Source organism: Plectropomus leopardus, chromosome 8 (assembly GCF_026936395.1).
Source record: "Plectropomus leopardus strain MGB_pleo_1.0 chromosome 8, ASM2693639v1, whole genome shotgun sequence".
Classification (NCBI taxonomy): domain Eukaryota; kingdom Metazoa; phylum Chordata; class Actinopteri; order Perciformes; family Serranidae; genus Plectropomus; species Plectropomus leopardus.
The window spans coordinates 34270842-34293961 of record NC_142183.1 but is presented as its reverse complement, the minus strand read 5'-3'; the positions used below and the strand labels follow the sequence as shown (position 1 = coordinate 34293961).

At 41.5% G+C, this 23120-nt stretch overlaps 1 protein-coding gene across 3 annotated transcripts in view; it reads right to left on the bottom strand.

Moving 5' to 3' along the window:
- pcdh10b (protocadherin 10b) overlaps positions 1-22740 on the bottom strand; it is a 28275-nt gene extending 5535 nt beyond the window's left edge. Inside the window, exons 1-4 of one of the 3 annotated variants that reach the window (XM_042493821.2) lie at positions 19844-22740; positions 17985-18043; positions 17761-17867; positions 2188-2550 (exon numbers count right to left, since the gene is read on the bottom strand). In XM_042493821.2, coding sequence (XP_042349755.1) covers positions 2188-2550; positions 17761-17867; positions 17985-18043; positions 19844-22192 — 2878 coding nt within the window. In that variant the 5' untranslated portion in view covers positions 22193-22740. Of the gene's footprint in view, positions 1-2187; positions 2551-17760; positions 17868-17984; positions 18044-19678 lie in introns of all 3 variants that reach the window. The other 2 variants (XM_042493820.2, XM_042493822.2) reach the window with 2 other exon arrangements.
- Positions 22741-23120: the final 380 nt, after the last annotated feature.

Here is a 23120-nt window from a genome sequence, read left to right as displayed (position 1 = left end):
TGTAAACTAATGGTGCAATTAAACACTTTCATTATTTCTTCATTAAAAGTGGTTATTTTTTGCCACAGACAGGCTCAGATTGATATTATAAGCGGCTGAAGTGTATCTTTATCTTTCACTAGATCTGGTCTGTTTGTCAAATAGAAGTTTCGTTGTGATGTGACTAGGAGAGTAACCAGAGAAGCCTACAGAAAACGGCCTTGTAGCCTCTTGTTCACCCTCCACTGCCTGTTGTGCCTCTGCTCTTTAGATAGTCAACGCTTTTCATCCCCATACTCCGGTTTAAAAAGTACAAACACCCAAGTTAAAGGCCACATTGTCGAAATCAGCCATGACATTAAAAATGTTTTCGATGACACTAAACAATGACAATTCTCTCTCTCACATTCACATTTCCATGTTTATCTTCCTTCAAACAACATCTCAGAAGGTAAAGAGACAATTCTGCCACATATAATCTTAATCCTAATAATACAGTGACAGTGTTCGACTGCATTATATGTTTATGTTTGTTGTGCTTAAAAAAAAGTATTGGATCGGTCGATCAGTTTCTATAAAGCTCAATATAACCAATGATAGTCAGTTCAAAACCGCCTCAATAATCCTCAATGCTGATCTTATCTTTCACAGCTGTAATACTGACTTTTATTTATTTATTTATTTATTTTTAAATTACATTTCTTAAAAATGTTCCGCTCTTCCGCATTGCTGCTGTAAAATACTTTAAATCCTCATTATAATCAACATTATATTATTATAACCACTTTCAGTTTTAGTTTATTTCAAGTCTCATTATATGTAATCACACCGTTCCCTTCTATTGTCACAAAGTATTATTACTGTATTTTAACAATAATTCTGTTAGTTAATTTAACATATTCTGTTAATCCTATAATGATTTCTTACTCTGCAGCATCACAGTAAATCCTCACAATTATTATTCATAAATGATGCTTTCCTTTTTCACAGTTTTAATTACTTGTCCTCTCCTCTATGTGTATTCATATACTGCTAAAAAACATAATACTAGTGCTGTCATTTCTAATCTTAATCAACCCAATCTTATCAAAACCTGCTTGAAAAGTTGGCACAGTGTGCTACAATGCAGCCTTTTGTCATAAGTGAGAAATTATAATGTGAACAATTGGTAGCTTGCTCGACATAACTTTTTGATCCAGGATTAAAGAAAAAATAAAAAGCCCAGCAAATGAATAAAACATTAATTAACGGCGGGAAAAAAAAAAAAAAAATTCCCTGCTGTTCCTAACAGCACGCTGCGGTTTTAAATGATGGCGCTGGGGAAGCAGCGGTGCTCTGACAGTCTGATAATTCCAGCTAGCTGTGTCGGATGATGAGAGAGGGGGGCCTCTTCAGGCGCTGCTTGACAAAATTATAATTAAGCATTATCACCAAATTGCAGTGATTGAGGATGTATCTCTTTGTGGCCTTTGAATGAGAGTTTAGAAACAGTAATTCCTTGGGAGAGTAATGTTTCCTTCTTCTTTTTTCATGTTTCTCCACAAATATCTGAAACTGTTTTTTTTTTTTAACACGATGACGTCTGAGAGGAGAGCTCACTGCGCGCGGTTGTTCTTTATTGACTGAAAAAAATGTGAAAACAGCTATTTTTTTCATGAACGTGAAACAGACAGTTTTGATTGCTGGGCTTCGTAAGAGGGTCGGTAGTGCTTGTATTCCTGCAGCCATTTTTTTCCATAATGAGACAGAACTATCTTAATTCTAACATCTCCACCCACATCATATATATATCATAGACCATAATAGCTTTTGGCATGTTTAATTTGGAAAGGCCCACAGGCCAATCAGTGCTGAAGGCTTCTCTGTATGTGTGTGTGTGTATATATGTGTGTGTGTGTGTGTGTGTGTGTGTGTGTGTGTGTGTGTGTGTCGGAATGAATTGAAACGGTAGGTGAGGGGAGATAAGATCATCACATGCAGGAGATAATGGAGATGCCTGAGAAAGAGGGAAGAGTTAGTTAAACACTCTGACAGGAGGGCCGGGAGAACAGGGGTCAGACTTGAAATGAATTTCACACTTCCTTCCGCCAGCCAATCCAGGGAGAAAATTTAATTTGGAACCATTTTTTTCCCTTTTTCACCTAATTCGATCACCAGATCAGAGAGCGGGGCGGGCCCTAATAGGCCGGAGCAAAACACAATACTCACTTAAATAAGCTGGGTTATAAGGCGCTCTGGAGCTAGGCAGAAATGCTTCCAACTCTTTCCTCTCTAGGGAGCCCTGCTGGTGGCTGTGGTGATGGTTTTTGAGAAGATGGTGGTGGTTGTGGTGGTGGTGAAGGTGACTGAGAGGCGTCTCTTTGCCAAAGGTGGAGAATGACTTATCGGCCATTTGCTCTGGGCTTTCAAATACCTCTGTGTCCGGGACTGAGTCCATGCCGGGCACGTGGAGGTTGCTGCGATAGTCCGGGCCTTGGCGCCCGTCAGAGGGCACGAAGCTGGGCATCCAGCAGCGATCCGAGTGGCCCAGGGCCTTACACTCCTCCGTGCAGTTAGAGAAAAGATCAGCGCCTGGAGAGGAGGAGGGGAGGAGAGGAAGAGAGGGAGGGATGGAGGGAGGGATGGAGGGAGGGGAAGAACACAAGAGAGGTGTTTAAGTCTTCAGCATTTCTTGAACAAGCAAGACAACAGGAAACATGACACTGTGTTACACACACACACACACACACACACACACACACACACACACACACACACACACACACACACACACACACACAACTCGATCTGACGCATTTCCGCAAGACTTTTTTTCACAATATGTATTTATACAACCTGCTTTTTGATTCATCATGTCAGGGCTTTCTGTTTCACCGCCGTTAAGATCAAAGCCGCATGAACAATGGATAGAAAAGCCTCTCTGCTAACACACACACACACACACACACACACACACACACACACAAATATATAGGCAGACACACACACACAGACACACTTATGGTAAAAGGCAATGGAAAGACAGGGACTCGTGGGACTTCTCATCTTCCTTTGAGAAGTCCTTGAAGTAATTTAACATATACAGTATCTACTTTATGCTGATGTACATGTGCTGAACTTGAGGGTTTTCATGTCATGTTATTTTATACTTCTACCTTTAGCACGATTCAGAGGGAACTATTGTGCATTTTACTCCACTACATTTATCTGCTGGCTCCAGTTATTAATTGCTTACTTCCTAATGTAAGAACAAAGGAGAGTGAATGTGGAGTAATAATCACAACAATTAAATAAAACCAGAGCTGTGCTGTGGCTATTTGCCTTTGGTCAACTGAGACAACTGGCACTATATGACAGATGACTATATATGTTCTTTATTTGATTCTTTAAATTTGGAATGCACTCTACTCCATAGAATCGATCTCACAGCTAGAGTTACTGATTACTTACTTATTTAACCCTTCGGGATAGTTCAGCGCATTTCACACACTTTTCAGTCTTCATTTTTTGATAATTTTGGCTATGTTCATGCATATATTTTGGCAGGATTGTGTATTTTTGTTCAATCTTGGAATTTCCAGCTCAGCTTCTACAATATGTCTAAAATACACTGTGAAAACAAACGTGTGACACTCATACTGTTAAGTGCAAAAAAATGTGCCACTGAAACCCATTCAAACTGCAATTTTTGATCCCACAGCCATCAAAGCATAAAAACATGCATTGTATTATTTCTGGGTATTGTTATGGACTTTTAGAATTTGTAGTTTTTACTGTATTACACCTGATGATGTGTTTTATTTATTTATTTATTTATTACTTTTGTTTTTTAACATCACAATCAATGCAGCTGTAATAATAATAATAATAATAATAATAATAATAATAATAATAATAATAATAATAATAATAATAATAATAATAATAAAAACGTACTGAGGTATAGTAATTTTTTTTCATCAAAAAACATAGTGGCATCATGACAAGAACCTGGCATTTCAAGGCTTAAAATTCTAAACAAAATTAATGAATAATATTGATTGGAGTGATGTTTAAAAAAAAAAAAGAAAAAACTTAGTGAAAGTTGAAAATTATTTTAATGTATAATATTTTTAAAGCCTGTTTTTGAAAACGCATTTTGTGTGCAGAGCGATACGAGAGTGGTTCATATTAAAGCGGGAACTAAGGGTTAAGAACAGTGGCGATTTAAACCATTAAATACAGACAACATTAGTTGACTTAGACAGTAGTACTATATAATACTTGTTTTTTATTTGATTATTTTCCTTTGATGATACTTTTAACTTGAAATCCACTCTACTCCACTACAGTTATCTCCCAGTTACTAATTACTTCCTCATTTAAAATCAGAGGAGAATCGAAACAATTAAATATTGCTTAAATATTGCAAGTTGTATTGTTGTCATTTCTCTTTCGTTGATTCAGACAGTTGGCACAATATAATATACTTGTTCTTATTGATCACTCACTGATGAAACTTTAAACTTGTAAACTGCTCCACCATATGTGTCTCACAGCTATGGTTACTAATTACGTACTTCCTTATTTAAGAACAGAGGGTAATGGGAAGTGATGATAAAAACAATTAAATACAGCCATGTTGTGGGCTTTCCTCAACAGGACACTCAGACAATTGGCATTATTTAATGTGCTTGTTCTTTCTTTGATTATTTCTGGATGTTACTTTATAATTATAATACTGTAATCCACTCTGCTCCACTACATTTATCTCACATCTCCAGTTACTAATTACCTACCTCTGTATGTAAGGACAGAAAGGGGAGTGACAATCATAACAATTAAATACAGCCAAAGACATGCTGTGGACATTCACAAACTAGATTCATCTAACAGCTGCATGTACTATGCAGACTAAAACAAAACACAATCAGTTTATATTTCAGCCTGTGAACTGGTGGGACACATTTATTGTTATGCAACACTACACTACAGCTGTGTGACAGTCATCCCGTACGCACCTGTCTTTATTTCACACCAGGCTGAGCCGCAGCCGAGCATTTTTCCTGTTTTTATTTATTTATTTATTTATTTTTTTTTTTACGTTTCAATGCATCAAGTTTACACAAGTAGCATTACATTTTAGTAAATGCACCCAAAGCAATTGGTTTTAAAATAGCTTCATTGCCGAAAAAATAAAAATAAAAATCTGTCTGAACAAGGCATTTAGATTTATTAAGCATTCAGAGCTTAATCCAAAGCAGGAGTCCTATAACACATGAGTGAGGGCTATAATTCTACTGTTTACGGGATGTTCTGGAAAGTGTCTTGAAACAGTAGAATCAAGAAAATTAAATTCATAAGCATTAAAAATCGGGAGATGTTTTTCTTTTTTGTTTTAAGAAACTGGCATTTGTTGTTGAATCTTGGACTAAATGGTTAAGAGGACAATTTCTTGCCTTGAAACTGTTGAAAAACATTTTTGTTTTTCTTTTTTCCCCCTTAAACTATTTCAAGGCTTCTGTGTTACAAAAGTCCTCCAGCACACAATGAGACGTCTCTGTTGTACAAACGGGCCGTACACTTTAAGGGCTTGTCATTTTGTATTGTTTCCTGGTGAAAACTATCAATGCACTTTGCAAAATATTTTGGGGTTTTTTTCAAACGACTCAAAGAATCCCAGTTTGTGATGCTAATGAAGTCAACTACCAGAAATACATTCCCAACCGGGGACATGCTCACACAGTCAAGAGTAAAGACAGTTTTATTTATAGCACCCAAACTTGCAAATGACAAATTTTCTTCAAAGTCCTTTGAATCTGTAGAGCATGACACCATCTACCCTTAACCCCTCTGCTCAGATAAGGGAAACATCCCCAAATAACCTTAAATGGGGAAAAAGGAAGAAACCTCAGAGAGCAACTGAAAGAAAAAGGGAACAGACATACAGAAATAGCAAGAGTTAATAAAATACCAGTAATGCATGCTGTGAAAATACTCTGTTACAGGTAAAAGTCGTGAATCACTTAGGTAAGTAATTACAACCAAGTGTAGACAAAGTATAAAAAGTATTAAAACTTTCTCTGTGACTGTTTAGCAGGTGGCTTTCCATCAACCCTCAAACTGAAATTGTGAATATAAATTGGAATGGAAAAAAAAAAAAAATTAAAAAAAGTCTTTACGATTGCATGAGGTGGTATTTCAGGCAATTAAAATAAGCCACATTTCGTAAAATTGCACTGAAACACTTTTTTGGCTTTTCTAGGTCACATGATGCTATGGCTATGAGCTTGTCAGTAGGAACTGGCTCCCTCATGATGCAGCAGGAGCTACGAGAGGAGTTATCACATCACTTAACTCTTCAAAAGTTGAGCAGATCATCCAGTTTTGAATCCACAATTCCTCTGTGAAATCGTGGACTATCAGCTCCCAGAAATCCCTCGTACATGGCCACTCCCATGTATAAGGGGCTAGCCTTTCCATTATCGCTCACATAACACGCCTACGTGGCCTTGGGTTGGAAAAAATGATGGCTAGTGTGGCGGCTGCAATAGAAATAAACCTGCTAATGTTTTGAACATCCATCGCCATGCTTCCTGGAATGTTATCACGACAGCAAAAGTTGCATAACATCTAGAGAGAAGTCGCACAACATCATTTAATGGAAATGCATACACCTCACAATCATGTTTTATCAACATTTTGAAAATAGCACTTAAGTTTTGCGCAAATCTGTAATGGAAACTCACCTAGCTTATTACTTATTACTAAAGCAGGATTTTACTGTTGTAGTTGGTTGAGGTGGAGCACATCTTGACCTACCAAACAATGATTATTTTTAATTGTGCATTATTTGCTGATTTTTCAACTCTTTTCTTAAATTCAGAAAACAGTAAAAATAAAAATCCACATTATTACAAATTAGGGTTGCAAATTATAAGCAATTTCCTAAACACTTTGCTTCTACCAAATGAATGCATTTTTTCACTCAAACAAGGCTCAGAGCAACATATTGCATACTCTAACTGATCTATCGATTGAAATGTACATGTTCAATAAAATTCTTAACTACCCATTAAACAATCATCAATTACTCGTTATTATCCCTTGAAGATAAGTTGAAATTATTGCAACTATTAAAAGGAAACGCAGTAAATCTTCACATCTGAGAAGCTGAAGCAGGAAAGGTTTTTACATGAAAAATGTCCGAATGAATGTCCAAATAGTTGCCTATAACTTTTCTATGCAATTTATTTATAGACTCATCTTTTAGCTGTACTTGTGCAGCGTAATGTAAAGTAATGCAATTGTAAGGTAATTTTATGAAGACAAGGTCAGTGCATAATAAAACATTGACCTTATATGAAACAAGGAGACATGCACTGTGCCAGCTTTTAGCAAAATTGCTACTTTCCGCCTGTAGCCCCTACGCAGGTAAGTGGCACTTTGTCATGTTTGTGTGCAAATTATTTCATTTGTTAAATCACTAGTAACTAACGCTGCAAAATAGCCCTAGTGATGTAAAAAGGAGTTCCCTCTGAAAAGTGGTGGAATAAAACTAGGAAGCAGCACGAGAGGAAAATACTCAAGCAAGTACCACAAATGAATGCAGAAGTTCACCGCTTGATTAAATGTACTTAGTATGTACTTTAATTGCTGAATGTAAACTCCCCCAAGGTTGCTGCTGAAATTCCAAGAACAAAGACCCTGAAGCAAAGCAGCAAAGAAAAAAACGTCAGTGTTTGGCTCTGCAGACAGATAGCCTGTGGCTATGACCTCACACGAATCTACAATCGGATGCAAAACATCACAGGTCATTCTTTGTTTCTGTGTGTGCTGCAGGCGCTTACACGCACCAACATGCATCTGACAAAAAAAAAGTTCCCGTGGAATAGGTGGGTGGAATTAATATGACAAAGTGAGAGCGTGTGTGTGTGTTTGTAGGGGTTGAGAGGTGAGTGCAGTCTTCAAAGCCATTGCAAGCACACTGCCCGCGCTCCCTTTAGCCCGGCCATTAGATTAACCAAACCGCAAACTCAATAGTATTGGATTACCCCGCCTGCCCCTGTCCTGGGCCCTCAGTCTCACCCCATTTACTAAACCTATTGTCCTCCATGAAAGGCTGGCTGCAGGTACGACCGAAAACTACTTTGACAGGCTTGCTTTCATGTGGAGTAATTATTTGCAAGGCTTTTTAATGGCTGGAATTCTCTGTGAGAAAATCACTTTTTTTTTGTTGGAGAGCAAAAGGGGAGCCGAGTTAACAGCAGCGCTCGCTGTTCGGCAGCTATTCAGGGCGAGTGTAAGCCTTAAGCCAAATTGTGTTTTCATTGGCCCATATGTTTTTTTTTTTTGCTTTTTTTTGCAGTAGAGCCTAGATTCCGCGTTTGCATGTATTTTGAAACCTAAATCCGCTTGTTTTGTGTATATGTGTGTCTGAGTCGCTACAATCTGAACTGTCCAGCTAGGGCTATCTGCTACTAATCCCTCTGAATACAGACTGATTAGACTAAGGTCTGCTGCCATCCCAGTAAGCACAGTGTGTGTGTGTGTGTGTGTGTGTGTGTGTGTGTATGTGTGAGTTTTGTTGTGTGTGTGTCTGTAGCGGTCAGCAAAGGGGGAATTTGCTTTGTTACAAAGCGGATTAATTTGGCTTGCCGTCACTAACAGCTTGGAAAAGTGCCCAGTCTCCTAACGAGAGGGTTTCTTATTAAATATTAACCAACATGCCATAAATACACCATCACATTACGTTTTAATACGGCCTCTTACATGGGAGGAAAACGACTTGGCTGTACAGCTTGATGGGGGGAAGCGAGCAGGACACACGCTGGGTGCTGACATACTGTATGGGCGCACCTGGATGTGCAGCGAGTACTGCATTGTGGGCAGCACACGGAGAAAAAAAAAAGTGGAAGGAGGACACAGAGCTCTGCTTCCATTACAAAATGGATGCTGTGTTAATTCTCAAAATGGGAACGGGAAATGTGGCATTTAGACTCAGTCAGAGAGATAAGACTCTTTCTCACACACACACACACACACACACACACACAGAGAGAGAGAGAGAGAGAGAGAGAGAGAGAGAGAGAGAGAGAGAGAGAGAGAGAGAGGGGAAGAAAGACAGAAGGAGAGGGCGGGTAATTTCAGCCACAAAGCCAGATTAAGACATCTTGATATTTCTTGACATTTTGGCAAAATGAGATGTTCCCCTGGCACATTAGACATTCTCTATCAAATCACGAGGATAAAAACATTTCAGCTGTAAAATTGAACCAATGGCCACACACACACACACACACACACACAGACATGGACACACACATACAGAGCCTGAACCATGCTTAAAATGTGAATAAAGGTTGTGGGTAATGCCCTTATCTCTCCACTACGTGGTCCTCCAACAATTTTCTCAGAGCAAACAGTCGGCGTGAGTTGTGAGGCTTCACCCGGCTGCTTAGTACAGTATCTGCCTTCCACTTCAACGGCGGATGAAAAAGAAGTGTGTCAACATGTCTCGCACTAAGCCATAAACAAGCAGAGCGAGCAGCGAGGAGACACAGGGAGGGGAGCGCAAAGCCATCCTGAAGCGCACTGACCCTCGTTACTTCTAGCGCCTCATCTCATCTTTAGCATTCTGCACGGCGCTCGCACAGGGCAAACGCAAAGTCTCGATAATAACCTTCATTTGGTAATTGGTATGCAGAGGTCTGAAAAATGAATTACTGATCAGCGAGCTGTTACCAGGGTGATAACATGAACCGTGGGCCTAAGGAGGAATTCATCACGACAGCGGGGAAAGATGGGAATGGAGTGGGGGCTTGGCAGGTAGAGTGTGTGTGTGTGTGTGTGTGTGTGTGTGTGGGGGGGGGGGTTGAAAAGTGGATAAGCGCCTCGACTCAATCTTCTCCAAGTGTGTGACATTGGCTATATTGATAATATGTACTTTACACATGTAGCAGGACTGGAAATGGGGTCCCAGAGGGGACTCCCGGGGCCGCAGAAGGGGTCCTGGAGGGTTCAGCAGCAAATGAGGAGCACTCTAATTCCACAGGAAAATGTACCCATCACACAATGTATGGAATGACCTTTAACTCAGAGTAAGGTCTCAGAGTTGTCTGATATCGAACAGAATTGTCAACTCATTACACTCTGTTTCCATCTTCAGTCTGATGTTGCCTCCACTCTAACCTATTACTGGGAGGTGAGGGGGATTCAATTTTCTCTAACCAATGACTAGAGACTTGGGCTGGGTGTCAGTACTCAATACCTTCAAACTGAGAAAAACAGACTGAAATAACCAAACATACTATCAAAACTTCTCTAATACCTGTATTTGATTCTTTTTGTATCCAGACCTAGAAAAGTGGCATTTTACGCAACTGGATGCTTTAATTAACATGATGGGTATCAAGTGAGGTAGAAATAAAAGTATCGGAAGAAGTATTATATTGGTATCTGTATCATTTTATGATCCTGGTATTGGTACTGGTATCATGATTGTTTAGACTAGTGGTTCCCATCTGGTGGTTCGAAAAGAGTGTAAAGTTTGGCATTCTGAATTGGCCACAAGTGATTTTGAGCGTGCCAAGTTTGTGAAAGACCAACTTTATTTTGAAGCACAGTGAATTTCTGGCACAGAGCTTTTAATTTGAAGGGCTGTTTCTGTTTATTCTTGCAATATGATATATTTCTTTGTGTTCTAAGCCAATGTGTTGTTTACATTTTGAGAAATGAAATATAATTTTTCTGATGTTTGGACACTGAGCCAATGACTAAGGTGAACTCTGGACCCTGAGGCTGGACCCGTTAGGAACCATTGGTTTGGACAACAGCCAGCCCTATTAACGATCAACTTGTCCGCCTGGATCTATTGTTATTTCAAGTCCACACTTATACATAGCCATGGGGGAAAACTGCAATAAAAAAACCCATGGCAATGAAGTCATTATTACTTCTCATTGGTTCCTCCCAGGCCCCCAGGCAGTGCAACAGGCTTTGAAGCCAATTTTTACTGTGTCCAAAGAATGTAATTACAATCCTCAAGTCCGTCACATGATTCCAATGAGCCCAAAAATACTTTTTCCCACAGACTTACTTTGGGAGACAGAAGTCTGTAAATCTGTGGGTAAATGACTTGTTTTACTATCATGATTTAATCCACTTAATCAAACAACATTTGAGAAGTCTAGAAGAGCTGCACACTATCCACATCAAAGCCAACAGAGCGCTAAACCTGACGTAGCCAGCTCGTACAGCTGAAGTCCGTAGTGCGCATCCTCTGTGGGCCCAATGATGCGCGGCACATCCAGGTAATTTCATACGATGGAAATAGAACTTGTTTGGCTTCTTACACCACTGAGCAGCTTTCATAGGAATACATGGGGTTCCACCTCTAAAGGTGTATCCAGGTCCCTTAATACAGGCATGGTTCCAAAAGTGTCACTTGAAAATGCTAATGTTAATATTTATATGTACAGAGTTTAGTATATACCGTCAAATGATGCCACACACTACAGAATTTATAGCCTAAACTAAATTGTAATACCTGTCCCTAGATTTGCTAATTATCCCCCACCCCACTGTACTTATTGTATTGATGGATTGTCAACCAAGAAAATACTGTTTGATCTCTAAAAGAGAATAAGCAGTAAATGCATTGGGGTGGTCAGATTCAAAGTTCTGGAGCCAGACAACTCTCAGAGAACAATAGCCCCTCAACAAAAGTCTTCCAGTACAAAACACCAGAAAAGCTTGCAAGTGGACTTTGAGTTATTATTTTCAAGATCAAGGGGGAAGTTTCACACTCAGAAGTTTAAAGCTCCTGGGACTGAACATAATTAAATAAAGATCCCATTATTTGGAGTTGAAATTAGTGAATTTCGTCACAATTGCACAAAAAAAAAAATAAGTGACAGTATGTAAAACTGATTATTCATTTCAATCATTTAGTAAAATTTGATGGTTTGCAGTTTCTAACTGAATATTTCAATCTGGTTGTATTTTCACTCCCATTATATGCCAGAAAAAAATATGGTACTTTTTACTCCACAACAATTATGTGACAGCTATTGTTACTAGTTACGTAGGACACTAAGATTTTACACAGTGGAAAAAAACATATGTTTTTTAAAAAATATGATGCATTGTAAAACATGTCCTACTTTGACCAGATAAAATGCTAAAGTAACTCAATTCTGCTTATATGTTATGTATGTAGTTTTATATTATTTGTCAGCGATAATGTAATAAACTGTATATGCTCTGTAGTAACTGGACAAGAGCCTCTTCCTGCTTGTAAATGACCTTTCATGTATTTCCTCCTACATATAAATGAGTTACTGTCTTACACACAGTACACATAGGAATATACTACATGCACATACATGAGAGTGCTATATATGGAATGGAACATATGTACAGTTCAAATTGAAGTTTCTATGAGTGAAAATATGTGCACATAATAGTTAAAAATCTTTACCGGGAAAATATATGCATATGAGGTACAACACATATATGTAAAGCTCTCCTCTATGTATTGTATGCATCAATGCATTTCCATCTTGCATGCATATATTCTCTATAATGTCAAATTAGCGTGTCTGAAAGTGAAAATAACTCAACATGGGAGTAAAAATCAATGCCAGTAAGGAGGCAAACAGTGACAGAGTAATGATATATGGATGTGAAGGAACAATGAACATATGTGAGAGGCCCTGAATAAATTATGGCCTGAACAGCTATGCATAGTTGTGCCTAATGAGTAACATTTTGAATGCAGGAATTTAATGAAGTATTTATTAGTATGTTCTTTTCTAGAATATGATATTTTTACTTATCTGAGTTTTATCAACACTTTGATTCATTAAAGAATCCCTTTGGACATTATGAGCATTAAATCAACAGAATCATCACCTTATGAGGCACATTTGTCATGATTCTTGACATTTTGTAGGCTAAACATAATACCATTAAACACTCGTGAAAATAATGTTTTAGCTTCTCTTACATGTCGGTTCTTTATCATTTCAAGATCTCTACAGCTCTGTACATGTCGAATATGTAGGACCACCAAAGTAACCCCAAGTTTTCTAGGGTTAGGGTTGTTATTTTTTTACAGTCCTAGAGCATATTCTAAAATACAAAATGGGTGATTTTGAGATTTTATGTGGTAGCACATGTTTTACAACAATATGTTCAGTAGCAGCAGTAGCAGTACTAGTGGTAGGTGTGATAGAAATAATAGCAGCAGCAGTTAGTACGTATAGTGCTAAATTTATGCATTTCTCACGCCTTTCACCAAACAAAAACATGCATCCTCGATGAAATTATAGGGCCATCACATCATCACTGCCATAACTCCACACATATCTGCACTTCGCGCTGCGTAATGGCACATAATGTGCAGTATTTGTTCATTTGAATCCCTGCTTTCGACCTTTAATGCAAATCCTCCTCCTCGCTCTCACACGCTCTCTGTCACTCTCCACCACACACCGAAAATGCCTTGAAAATAATCTCAGCACTGAGCCGCCCAATATAGAGGTTGTTTCTCACAAGATCAAACATTTTGTAAAATCTATAATGTTTCATCTTGTTTCTATGTCCTTTCCAGGTGATGTCTGGACTCTTTGTGACTCTTTAAGTGTGTCCTTGATGAGGAAAAAACGGTGTGGTTTTGATCAGGAAACAACAGAGCACACACAGCCTGAAGCAGCAGAAAATGTTGGCACTACAACGCAGCCGACAGCAGGGGAAAAAAAAGAACACAAATCACTATGTCAACAATCTCGTAGCGGCGGTTGTCAAAAATACAACCAACGCTAGGGTAAAAAAAAAAAAAAGGAAAAGAAGACATGACAAATGATGGGGCAATGAGAATAAACAGCACCATCCTCCTCTGTGACGCCTGTTTCCAGCATGTCCAACACGTTCACACACCAGCATTCATCTGTCAATGTGTAATGTTCTCATAGTTCAACAAATTTAGCCCAAGACAAAAAAAACAAATGCTCCAATGAATCTGATCATGTGGACAAAAATGTCTCAGTGGAAAAAAAAAGGAAGTTCAGATTGCCCCCCCCCCTTACGTCCCCTGTCAAAGTCAAGAGAGGAGGCTAACGCTCCACTGTGATGGATGACATGGACACGTGTTTATTTAACATTAGCATTTATTAAACACTGATGCGCTTCGAGTGCACCCTTGCTGCTGACAAACTGAATTAACACGCAGAGAGTAAAGCCTGTGCTCTTTTTTTATGCAGCATTGTGGGAGCTGAATTGTGGGACGCTAAGCCACGCTATCAATTATCCTAATCAAACAAAGACTTAATGCACGGCAAATAATCGGTTTAAAATGGCTGATAACTCGGCAACAAAGTAACTGTATCCTATTTGCAACACCAAGGGTACTCAAAGTCAGCCGGAGAGTGCTGCTGCATCACAACTGGACAATACAGCACAGCATACATGAGGGTGTGTGAAAAGGCAGGCCCGCGATGAAACACACTGGAAATAGGACATAAAGCAGCTGCTGGCTCAGGCCCGCCCCACTGGGAATGGAAATGTCCCGCAGTGGTGAAAAAAACTAAAAATTAAGTCTCAATACTTTTGTGGCACCAACTGAAATGTGTCCATAGCACCAAAATAAATGAATGGCTAAACTTTTGTAGTCTTCCTTAGTGAAATCAATGATTGATATATTCTTTGATCACACAGTTCCTGATTTAAATTTAATTTAAATAGAAAATGTTCCACAACTGTGAGAAACAAGAACTGATGCAAACTACAGGTTTGTTTGTTTTTTGGGTTTTTTTTTAGCAGCATCACAATACGACTTATTAGATTAAGAATCTTGTTTTGGAGATTTAGACCCTCAGAGGCCAAAGAAGCCTCTAAAGGACTTTACATGTGGTCATTTGATACATTGCTAAATATGACCTGAAATAGAGGATTTTTAGGCTTCTCCAGCATTATCATCTAATATCACCAGCTTTAGATATAAAAGTACTGGTGTCAAACTCTAGTTTTATTACCTTTAATCCACACATTCACATCATTCTCACATGGTATACATGATTACTTAACTTAGTGCTGCTGCTTTGTTAATGAACTGTGTATGTTATGTGCGTTTTGTCGTACCTATGTCGCTGTTGGTTTTTGAGGTTTTCATCATAGGAGGCGAAGATTTCGTTTTAACTTCGGGAGCTGGGTGTTGGGGGCAAAGATAAAACAGAGGGGTTTGGGGCTCCTCTGCCTCTGCTTTCTGTTGATGTTTTGCATCACCAGTTTGTGATTTTTTTTCTGCATTCATTAATAGTCTTTCATTTTTTTTCAAAATAAAAGTCCTTTACTACTTTCATGTTTTCTTATGTGGGGACAAAGTCACATTTTCTAAATACTGAGTGGGATGTTGCCTCTGCATCCACCCCACAGAACTCTACACCAATGTTTGTGTTGGATGCTGCTATTTGATGCTATCTTGGGGAGGTTTTCATCCCAATGTGACTTCCTACTTAAATAAAGGTTCTATATAAGGTGTGCATTCTTGAATAGTTTTACATTTAATCTGCTTGTAATCAAACTATGCTGCAGGACATATGGGACTCAATTCAGGCCTGCAGGACAACATCCGACATTTGACCCTGCTGGTTCTTTTTGTTAAAAGAGCGAATAAAATAATTTTCTCTTCTTTCTTGTTAAAAAGGAATGATAGGGTTTCCACACAAATCAGAGTGTTAAAAGGTTACATTTAATGCTTTTTAAGATCTTTCCAAGATAATTTAACCAAATCTAAGTGACAAATTGTTTCGTTATTCAAGCATTGCAAGTTAGTATAAAAGTAAGTAGTATATATGAGAAGTGCAGAGGTGGTTTTTGTGTTGGGATATGGTTATTTGAGTGAGTCAGTCTACAATTTGCCAACAAATAAGTGCAAGTATAGAGTACAAAGACAGTATTAGGTTTTGTAACATCAGGAATGTGGACTTTGATACAGAAGAGCTCGACTGATTTTTTCCAAAAAGAAATTAACGCTAATGACAGATAAAACATTGGTGGCAATTTAAGGTTAATAAATTGAAAATTAAGACTACTTAATGAATTTTAAGGCCCAATATTTATAAAATGAATAGATGAGACTGTTGAAGGACCTGCAGACACCCCAAAAGTGCTGAAAAAAGGACTAATCTGTTCACATTCAGCAACCAGCCGGGGTGCTACAGTGGTGAAAAAGACAAAAAAAGACACTGAAACTGTGAAACTAGTGCTTAACAATTGTGTCCATTACACAGAGTTGGCATCAAATGTGTGTTCAGATTCACGTTTCTATAGAGCTTTCTTTTATCAGATAGATTAGATTTCGGTAAAGGTTTCGCACAGCCTCTTATGTGTGGAAATCATCTAACATTTGACACCTTTGGCTGATTTTATTTTTATGATAAAAAGGGTTTAAATTCCACAGAGCATCAAAAAGTGTCTCTGGTTTGGTACTGAAACTCAGGTACACATTTCAAATGCTGCTCAGCCCTACTTTTGATAACAGAGTGTGACTATTCATGACAGAATATGAACTCTGGCTGGCAGCGCTCACACGAAATGCTAATGCACTCAAAATAGGACAACTCCATCCACACAAAGCAGCTGGCTGCCTCAGTACCGATTAGGAGAGAAAATCTTCCACGCTGGTGAGAAAAGAGAAACCTGGAGCAGTTGTGCAGGTCTAACGCAGAGCTCCTGAGCTAAAACGGGGATCAGGTCTTTGTGTTTCTGTTTATTTGTGGTCTGTGTGACCCACCAAGGCCTACTGGGGTGACAGTGGAAGTGGCAGGCAAGCTCCATTTGGCACTGCGAGGGGGGGGGGGCTGCTGTGGCCGACCAGACACGATGACAGTCTGCAGAGAGATGCAGCGAAGAAAGCTCGCCACTGAATAAAGACATAAAACCGGCATTCACAGCTCAGTGGGGCCCCATTGTGTGAGCTCAGATAGGAGGGGGAGATTAAAAAAGGAAAATAAAAAGGATGGGTATGGAAAAATGTGGTCAGGGAGGAAGAAGAAGTGCAGTTGGAGAGTCGCTGCATGAATGACCGCGTTAATTAATGTAATGAACGGATGAATCGTCTGTTTTGTTTGCCGCGGCCGCAACCTATTTGGTCCACTTCCCAGCACTCCAGAGCGAGCGTGGCCTCATTAAAAAGCCTGTCACGTCTCATCGAGTGGTCTCCAGCACCAAGTGACCGAGCTCACAGGGAGCTGGCTCCTCATTAACACCGCCACATATTTACAAACAACAGTGCCGGGGCTCGCTTTCTGCCCGGTGACATTAAATCATCACGTGTTGGAAAAAAGGCACAAATATTAAGAGATGTGTTCTCAGCGAGGGCGAGCACTCAGAGGCACTGTACCAGGATTCTGTTTAGCCATCCTAAGCATTTTCTTCTTATTTTTTTTCCTTTTTTTTTGAGGTATAACAGGAAATCACAAGCCACAGTGTCACTAGAGAGAATGTCCACACCATCAGCATTAAAGCTGATTGCTGGACACAGTGCTGACTCCAGCCATGTGCGATGCTAATTAAAATGAGCTTTCATTTTTCCAACCCCACACAACTGAGCAGGAAGATTTTCTGGAGAGACAGGCAGCAATCTGCTGCTGCTGGACCCACACCGCATAGTAACCACATGCTAATCAGCAAACTCCAGTCCTATAGAGGCCAGAGAGCACATCGATTCGCCCTTTTAACATGCAGCTTCAATCAAGTCAAGCCGAAAGCGAAGAAAGGGGCACTCGCAGCAGCTCTTACCAGAGGAATGGCCTCGGTTAGTGGCGTCATGGTCGCTGTCACCCTGCTCGCTGTCCCCGTGGCCGCTGTCTTTGGAGCTGACCATGTCGGCCTCCTGGAATGCCGAACTGGAACCAAAGAGGACATGAAATCAACCTTATTCCATCTCGATCTTGTCATCAGCTTGAATATCAGTGTATGAAATTCAAAGAGGTTTATGTGACAGGCTGATAATCCATATTTACCTGTTGACACGTCTCGGCCTGTCCACCAGGTAGCTGAGTTCAGCTCGCTGGTGTTTGGTCTGAAAAGACAAGGGGGGGGGGGGCAATTTTGAGCTTCTCGCAGGAGCAACTTGATCAGCACAGAAAAAACAAAACACCACTTTTGAAGCAGAAATGATGCATCACAGTTGATGTTAGCTACACTATAAAATCTGACAAGTTGATCTTACTTAAAACAATCTTGGAGACCGGTTGTCTTGATAAAAGACAGTAAATATCACCATACATCTTAATTCATGTTTACTTTGTATATAAAATGTTAAGTTCACTCTAAATTTAGCTGTATATGCTTAATTTGTGAATTTGTTGCGACGTAAAATGACAAGTGGAATTACCTTGTTCTTTCTAAGTGTTAACAACTTAAGTAAACTAAGTTACTCTGACTTAACTTGAAGAATATGCAAATATGATTGACTTGTTTGCAAACAGCAGAATGCATATTTATAGCACAGTAAACTTGGTTTACTGAAAATTCTTAAACTTAGAAAGCTATATTTGATTAAACTTGTCATTTTTAAGTTGTGACAACTGCGCAAATTAAGTAAATATAACTACATTTTAAGTAAACTCAACAATGAGATATAAAGTTAACATAAATCAAGGTTAAGAGTTGTATTTACGTATATTTACAAGTTCTGTTTATTTAACATGCTAAAGAAAATCAATATATGATTGATTAGTTTGCAACAACCAGAATATAATACATAGCACAGTAAACTTGGTTAGAAAAACTTCCAAAGAATGAGATTAAACTTGTCAGTTTTAAGTTGCAAAAACTTCCAAAAAATTATGTAAATACTACTAAACTTTAAGTTAACTTAACAATTTGATATAAAGGTAACATAAATTAGGATTAATATTTATATTTATGTACATTTGCAAGTTGTTTTTTAAACATGTTTAAGTTCATACAAATATGACTAACTAGTTTGCAACAACCATAATATGATATACAGCACAGTAAACTTGGTTTACTAGAACTCATTGAACTTAAAAAGACTGATTTAATTAAAGTTTTCATTTTCACGTTGCAACAACTTCCCAAAATTTGAAAACAGAACATTTTTTTAAGCAAATTTAACAATTATATATAAATTTAATATAAATCCAGACTAATGGTTGCATTTATTAACATTTTTCAAGGCAAGGCATTTTTTAAAGTAAAATCAATTTGTCAGATTTTACAGTATATGAAATGACCCTGACACATATCTGGTGAGGAGTGTGTGTTCGAGGTGTGCTCCCCCCACACACGAATACACCCACAGATGCACCCACAGCAACCAGCAGCCTCTGAGCCACCATACACACCTCTTCTCTGATTATTTTTTTGAGATTTTTTTCAACATAAGCATGCAGAGAGTGCTTTTTCAGGGGCCGGGCTCCCTGAAGGCAACATGTCAGCTAATCATTGTGCTTGCTTTGAACCTGGAAGAAGTCAGAGGATGTGTGTATTAGCACTCAATAACAGCCATTTGTAGAGCTGGCATGCCACTGAACTGACAGGGGGGAAATTAGGGGGATGGAAATGGCTCTTGGATGAAACATTTTGAACCTGTCATGTATCAAACAGGCAGGGGGGTCCGGGAATCAGGTTTTAGACATGCTCTGAGTAGAAGGGGGGGTCACACTGTGGGTATGAGAGGGACTCTTACCTCGTTTGATAAAATGCTGCCGTTTGATATGATGTCAGGCTGCTGGTCTGTGTACCCTGTCACTATGGCCCCGCACGGGTTGTGATCGGTGTCTGTGCTCCTAGACGGACTACACGGCTTTAGGAACATGAGGTCGGTTTTGGCAGACTCTGGAGTCAGACATACCTGGTAGCAATAGTTCTGGTTTTGATGGTGAGAGCCGAAGCTCCCTGACTCCTCCACGGGCACTTGAGCCGTACCGGCCCCGCTGACGTTACCGGCGCTTTGCACCAGCATGATATCCGACTTGCTGAGTTTTTTCTTACGGGCCCGGCCCTGGCGCGAGCAGCAGGACCTGCAGCCCAGGCAGCAGTCGCTGGTCAGACAGGTGTAAATGTTGAGCTTTTTGTCCTTCTGGCAGCGCACGGCCAGCACGATCATGACCAGGAGGAAGATGAAAGAGACGGAGCCCAGGGCGATGATGAGAATGAGGGTGAGGTCCAGGGTGCCGTCTTTGGCCTTGGCGTCGCCTCCCCGCTCCCCGCCGCCGCGGCCCTCAGCCACGCTGTCCACCAGCATCACCAGCACGCTAGCGCTGGAGGACAGCGGAGGCTGCCCGTGGTCTCTCACCTCAATCAGCAGGTCGTACAGCTGGTGCGGGTCCCGTTTGGCCGACACGCGCCTCGCAGTCCGCAGTTCACCCGTCCTCCAGTCCATCCTGAACATGCCGTTTTCGTTCCCCCTCTGGATGCTGTAGGACAGCCGTGCGTTCTCGCCGTCGTCCGCGTCCATGGCCACAATGCGGGTCACCAGGTAGCCCGGCTCGGCTGAGCGGGGTAGCGGTTCTTTGGCTGTGCCGTTCTTCCCCAGGGGAGCCAGCACCAGGGGGGCGTTGTCATTCTGATCCACAATGATGACTTTCACTGTGGCGTTAGAGGAGAGCTCCGGGGTTCCCGCGTCTCTGGCCTGGACCATGAAGGTGAAATCCTTCAGCTGCTCGTAATCAAAGGACCTGAGCGCGTAAAGGTAGCCCGTCTCCTCATTGATGGACACGTAGGTTTTGACTGACATGCCCTGGATGTCACACTCGAGTATGGAGTAGCTGATGAGCGAGTTCTGCCCGATGTCCGGGTCCAGAGCCGTCACAGCGTGGATGTAGGCGCCTGGCACGTTATTCTCTGTCACATACACATCATATATGGGCTGCGTAAAAGTGGGCGCGTTGTCGTTCTCATCGGACACCTGGAGTCGGATGGACTTACTGGCAGCCAGCGAGGGTGTCCCTTTATCCCGTGCGACCACGGTGACGGAGTAGGAGTCCGCCTGCTCCCGGTTCAGCGGCCCGTCGGTCACTATGGTGAAATAATTCCTAAAGGAGGATTTTAATTTGAACGGGACATCACCGAGGATTTCCACGTGGATCTGTCCGTTCTCCTCCGCGTCGCGGTCCGTCACACTCAGCAGCGCGATGACGGTGCCGGGAGCCGCCTTTTCGCTCACCGACTCGGTGACAGTGCTGAAGGTGATCTCCGGTGCGTTGTCGTTCACGTCGGTGACTTTTACGAGCACTTTACAGTGCGCGGGCACGGCATTTGGCCCCAGATCCTTGGCCTGGACGAAGATCTGATACAGGCTGCTCTCCTCGAAATCCACCTCTCCGCGCACCTCGATGCGCCCGGTGCGCGGGTCTATGCTGAACAGGTCCTTTACGCGGTTGGATATGTGGTTACTGAAAGAATAAACAATCTCCCCGTTAAGTCCCTCGTCCAGGTCGGTGGCGTTTAGCTGGATGACCAGCGTGCCCACCGGTGCGTTCTCCGAGAGGCTCACCGTGTACACGGGCTGGTCAAACACCGGCACGTTATCGTTCGAGTCCAGCACTTTGACTACGAGCAGTGCGGTGCCAGTCCGGGGAGGCTGACCGCCGTCCACCGCGGTCAGCACGTACCTGTGCGCCGCCTGCTGCTCCCGGTCCAGCGGCTTTTCCAGAACCAGCTCCGCGAACTTGTTTCCGTCCGTTTGGGTCTGCACATCCAGGTAAAAGTAGTTGTTAGTAGTGATATCATACGTGCGTAAAGCGTTAGAGCCAACGTCCGGGTCGAACGCGCTCTCCAGGGGAAAACGGGTGCCCGGAGTGGCGCTTTCTGAGATCTCCACTGTGATGTCAGTCTCCGGGAAGCTGGGAGGGTTGTCGTTAATGTCCACCACTTCGATTTCCACCCGAAACAGCTCCAGCGGGTTCTCCAAGAACACCTCCATGTTGAGCTGACAACTCGCGCTCTGCTTGCAGATATGCTCCCGGTCGATTTTTTCGTTAACGAACAGCACGCCGTTCTCTAAATTCACCTCCAGGTACGGTGTCCGAGAGCTGGGCACCACCTGGAAGCGACGGGAGGCCAGTTTGGTAAGGTCCAGTCCCAGGTCCTCGGCAATATTTCCCACCAAGGTGCCATGGTCCGCCTCCTCCGGCACAGAGTAGCGTATCTGAGAGAACACTCCATCCGTGATGCACAGGACAATCAAAAGCACAATCATCGCCGGAAAAACAAGTGCACTTGGGTAGAAAATATGATAAACCGTTATTATCCTCTGTTAGTGGCCAAAATGTCCATTTCCATCACCCATTTCAGTCGGGAGACACAAGTCTCCAAAACGCGTAAAAGTCTCCAAAAAGGCGTGATGCGAGCGGAGAAATGTGCCCCATTAAAAAGGAGGCATTTCGATGTTTTGAAAAGGAGTTTTACTGACTGCAGAAGCTCTTTTCGATTCTGTCTCCGTTGTCGTGCGTTTCAGACGTGTCCCGGAGAAGCTACAGCGCACATTCCAATGAAGCGCAGTGCTGCCGGGGTGATGAAACCAGCCTGGAAAGGAGTTGGGGGAAAATCCGTATCCATATAAAAACAGAATGAAAAGATTTCTCTTCTGTGATGCTCCGTAATCGGAAAATAAATGTCGGACTTGTCCTCCTGTTTTCTGGCTCTGTGTCTGCTCTTGGCACCCTGCTCCCTCACTGCGGTCCCCTCCACTCTACTCTCTACTGACGCTGTTCACTCAACTATTTGCTTTTTTTCTCCCCGCATCGCGCCTCCTCCTCTCAGCCCCCGCGGCTGTAAGTCACGCTGAGAGCTCTCTCCTGATTGGACAAAGGGATTGCCCGTCAAAGTCCGCTCGACCCACGTCTCCCTCACCGCTCCTCTATGTCGCTCAACCACCCTCTGAGCTCCTCTTTAGAATACCTGACGCAAAAGAGGGAAAAAAGATACAGAGAGCGACATTTATGACTTTAACCCATCAGCTGCCACATCCTTATCACACTCTCCACCTGTCCGTCATCACGTACAGAGACGACCTGTGCTGGCACTGAGTGGAGGACTTGTTGACTCGGTGGCGGGGCCCCTGTGTGAGCCCGGGGACAGGCTGGGCGCACCGGGTTAATGCATGCAAATGTTGTGATATGTATGCA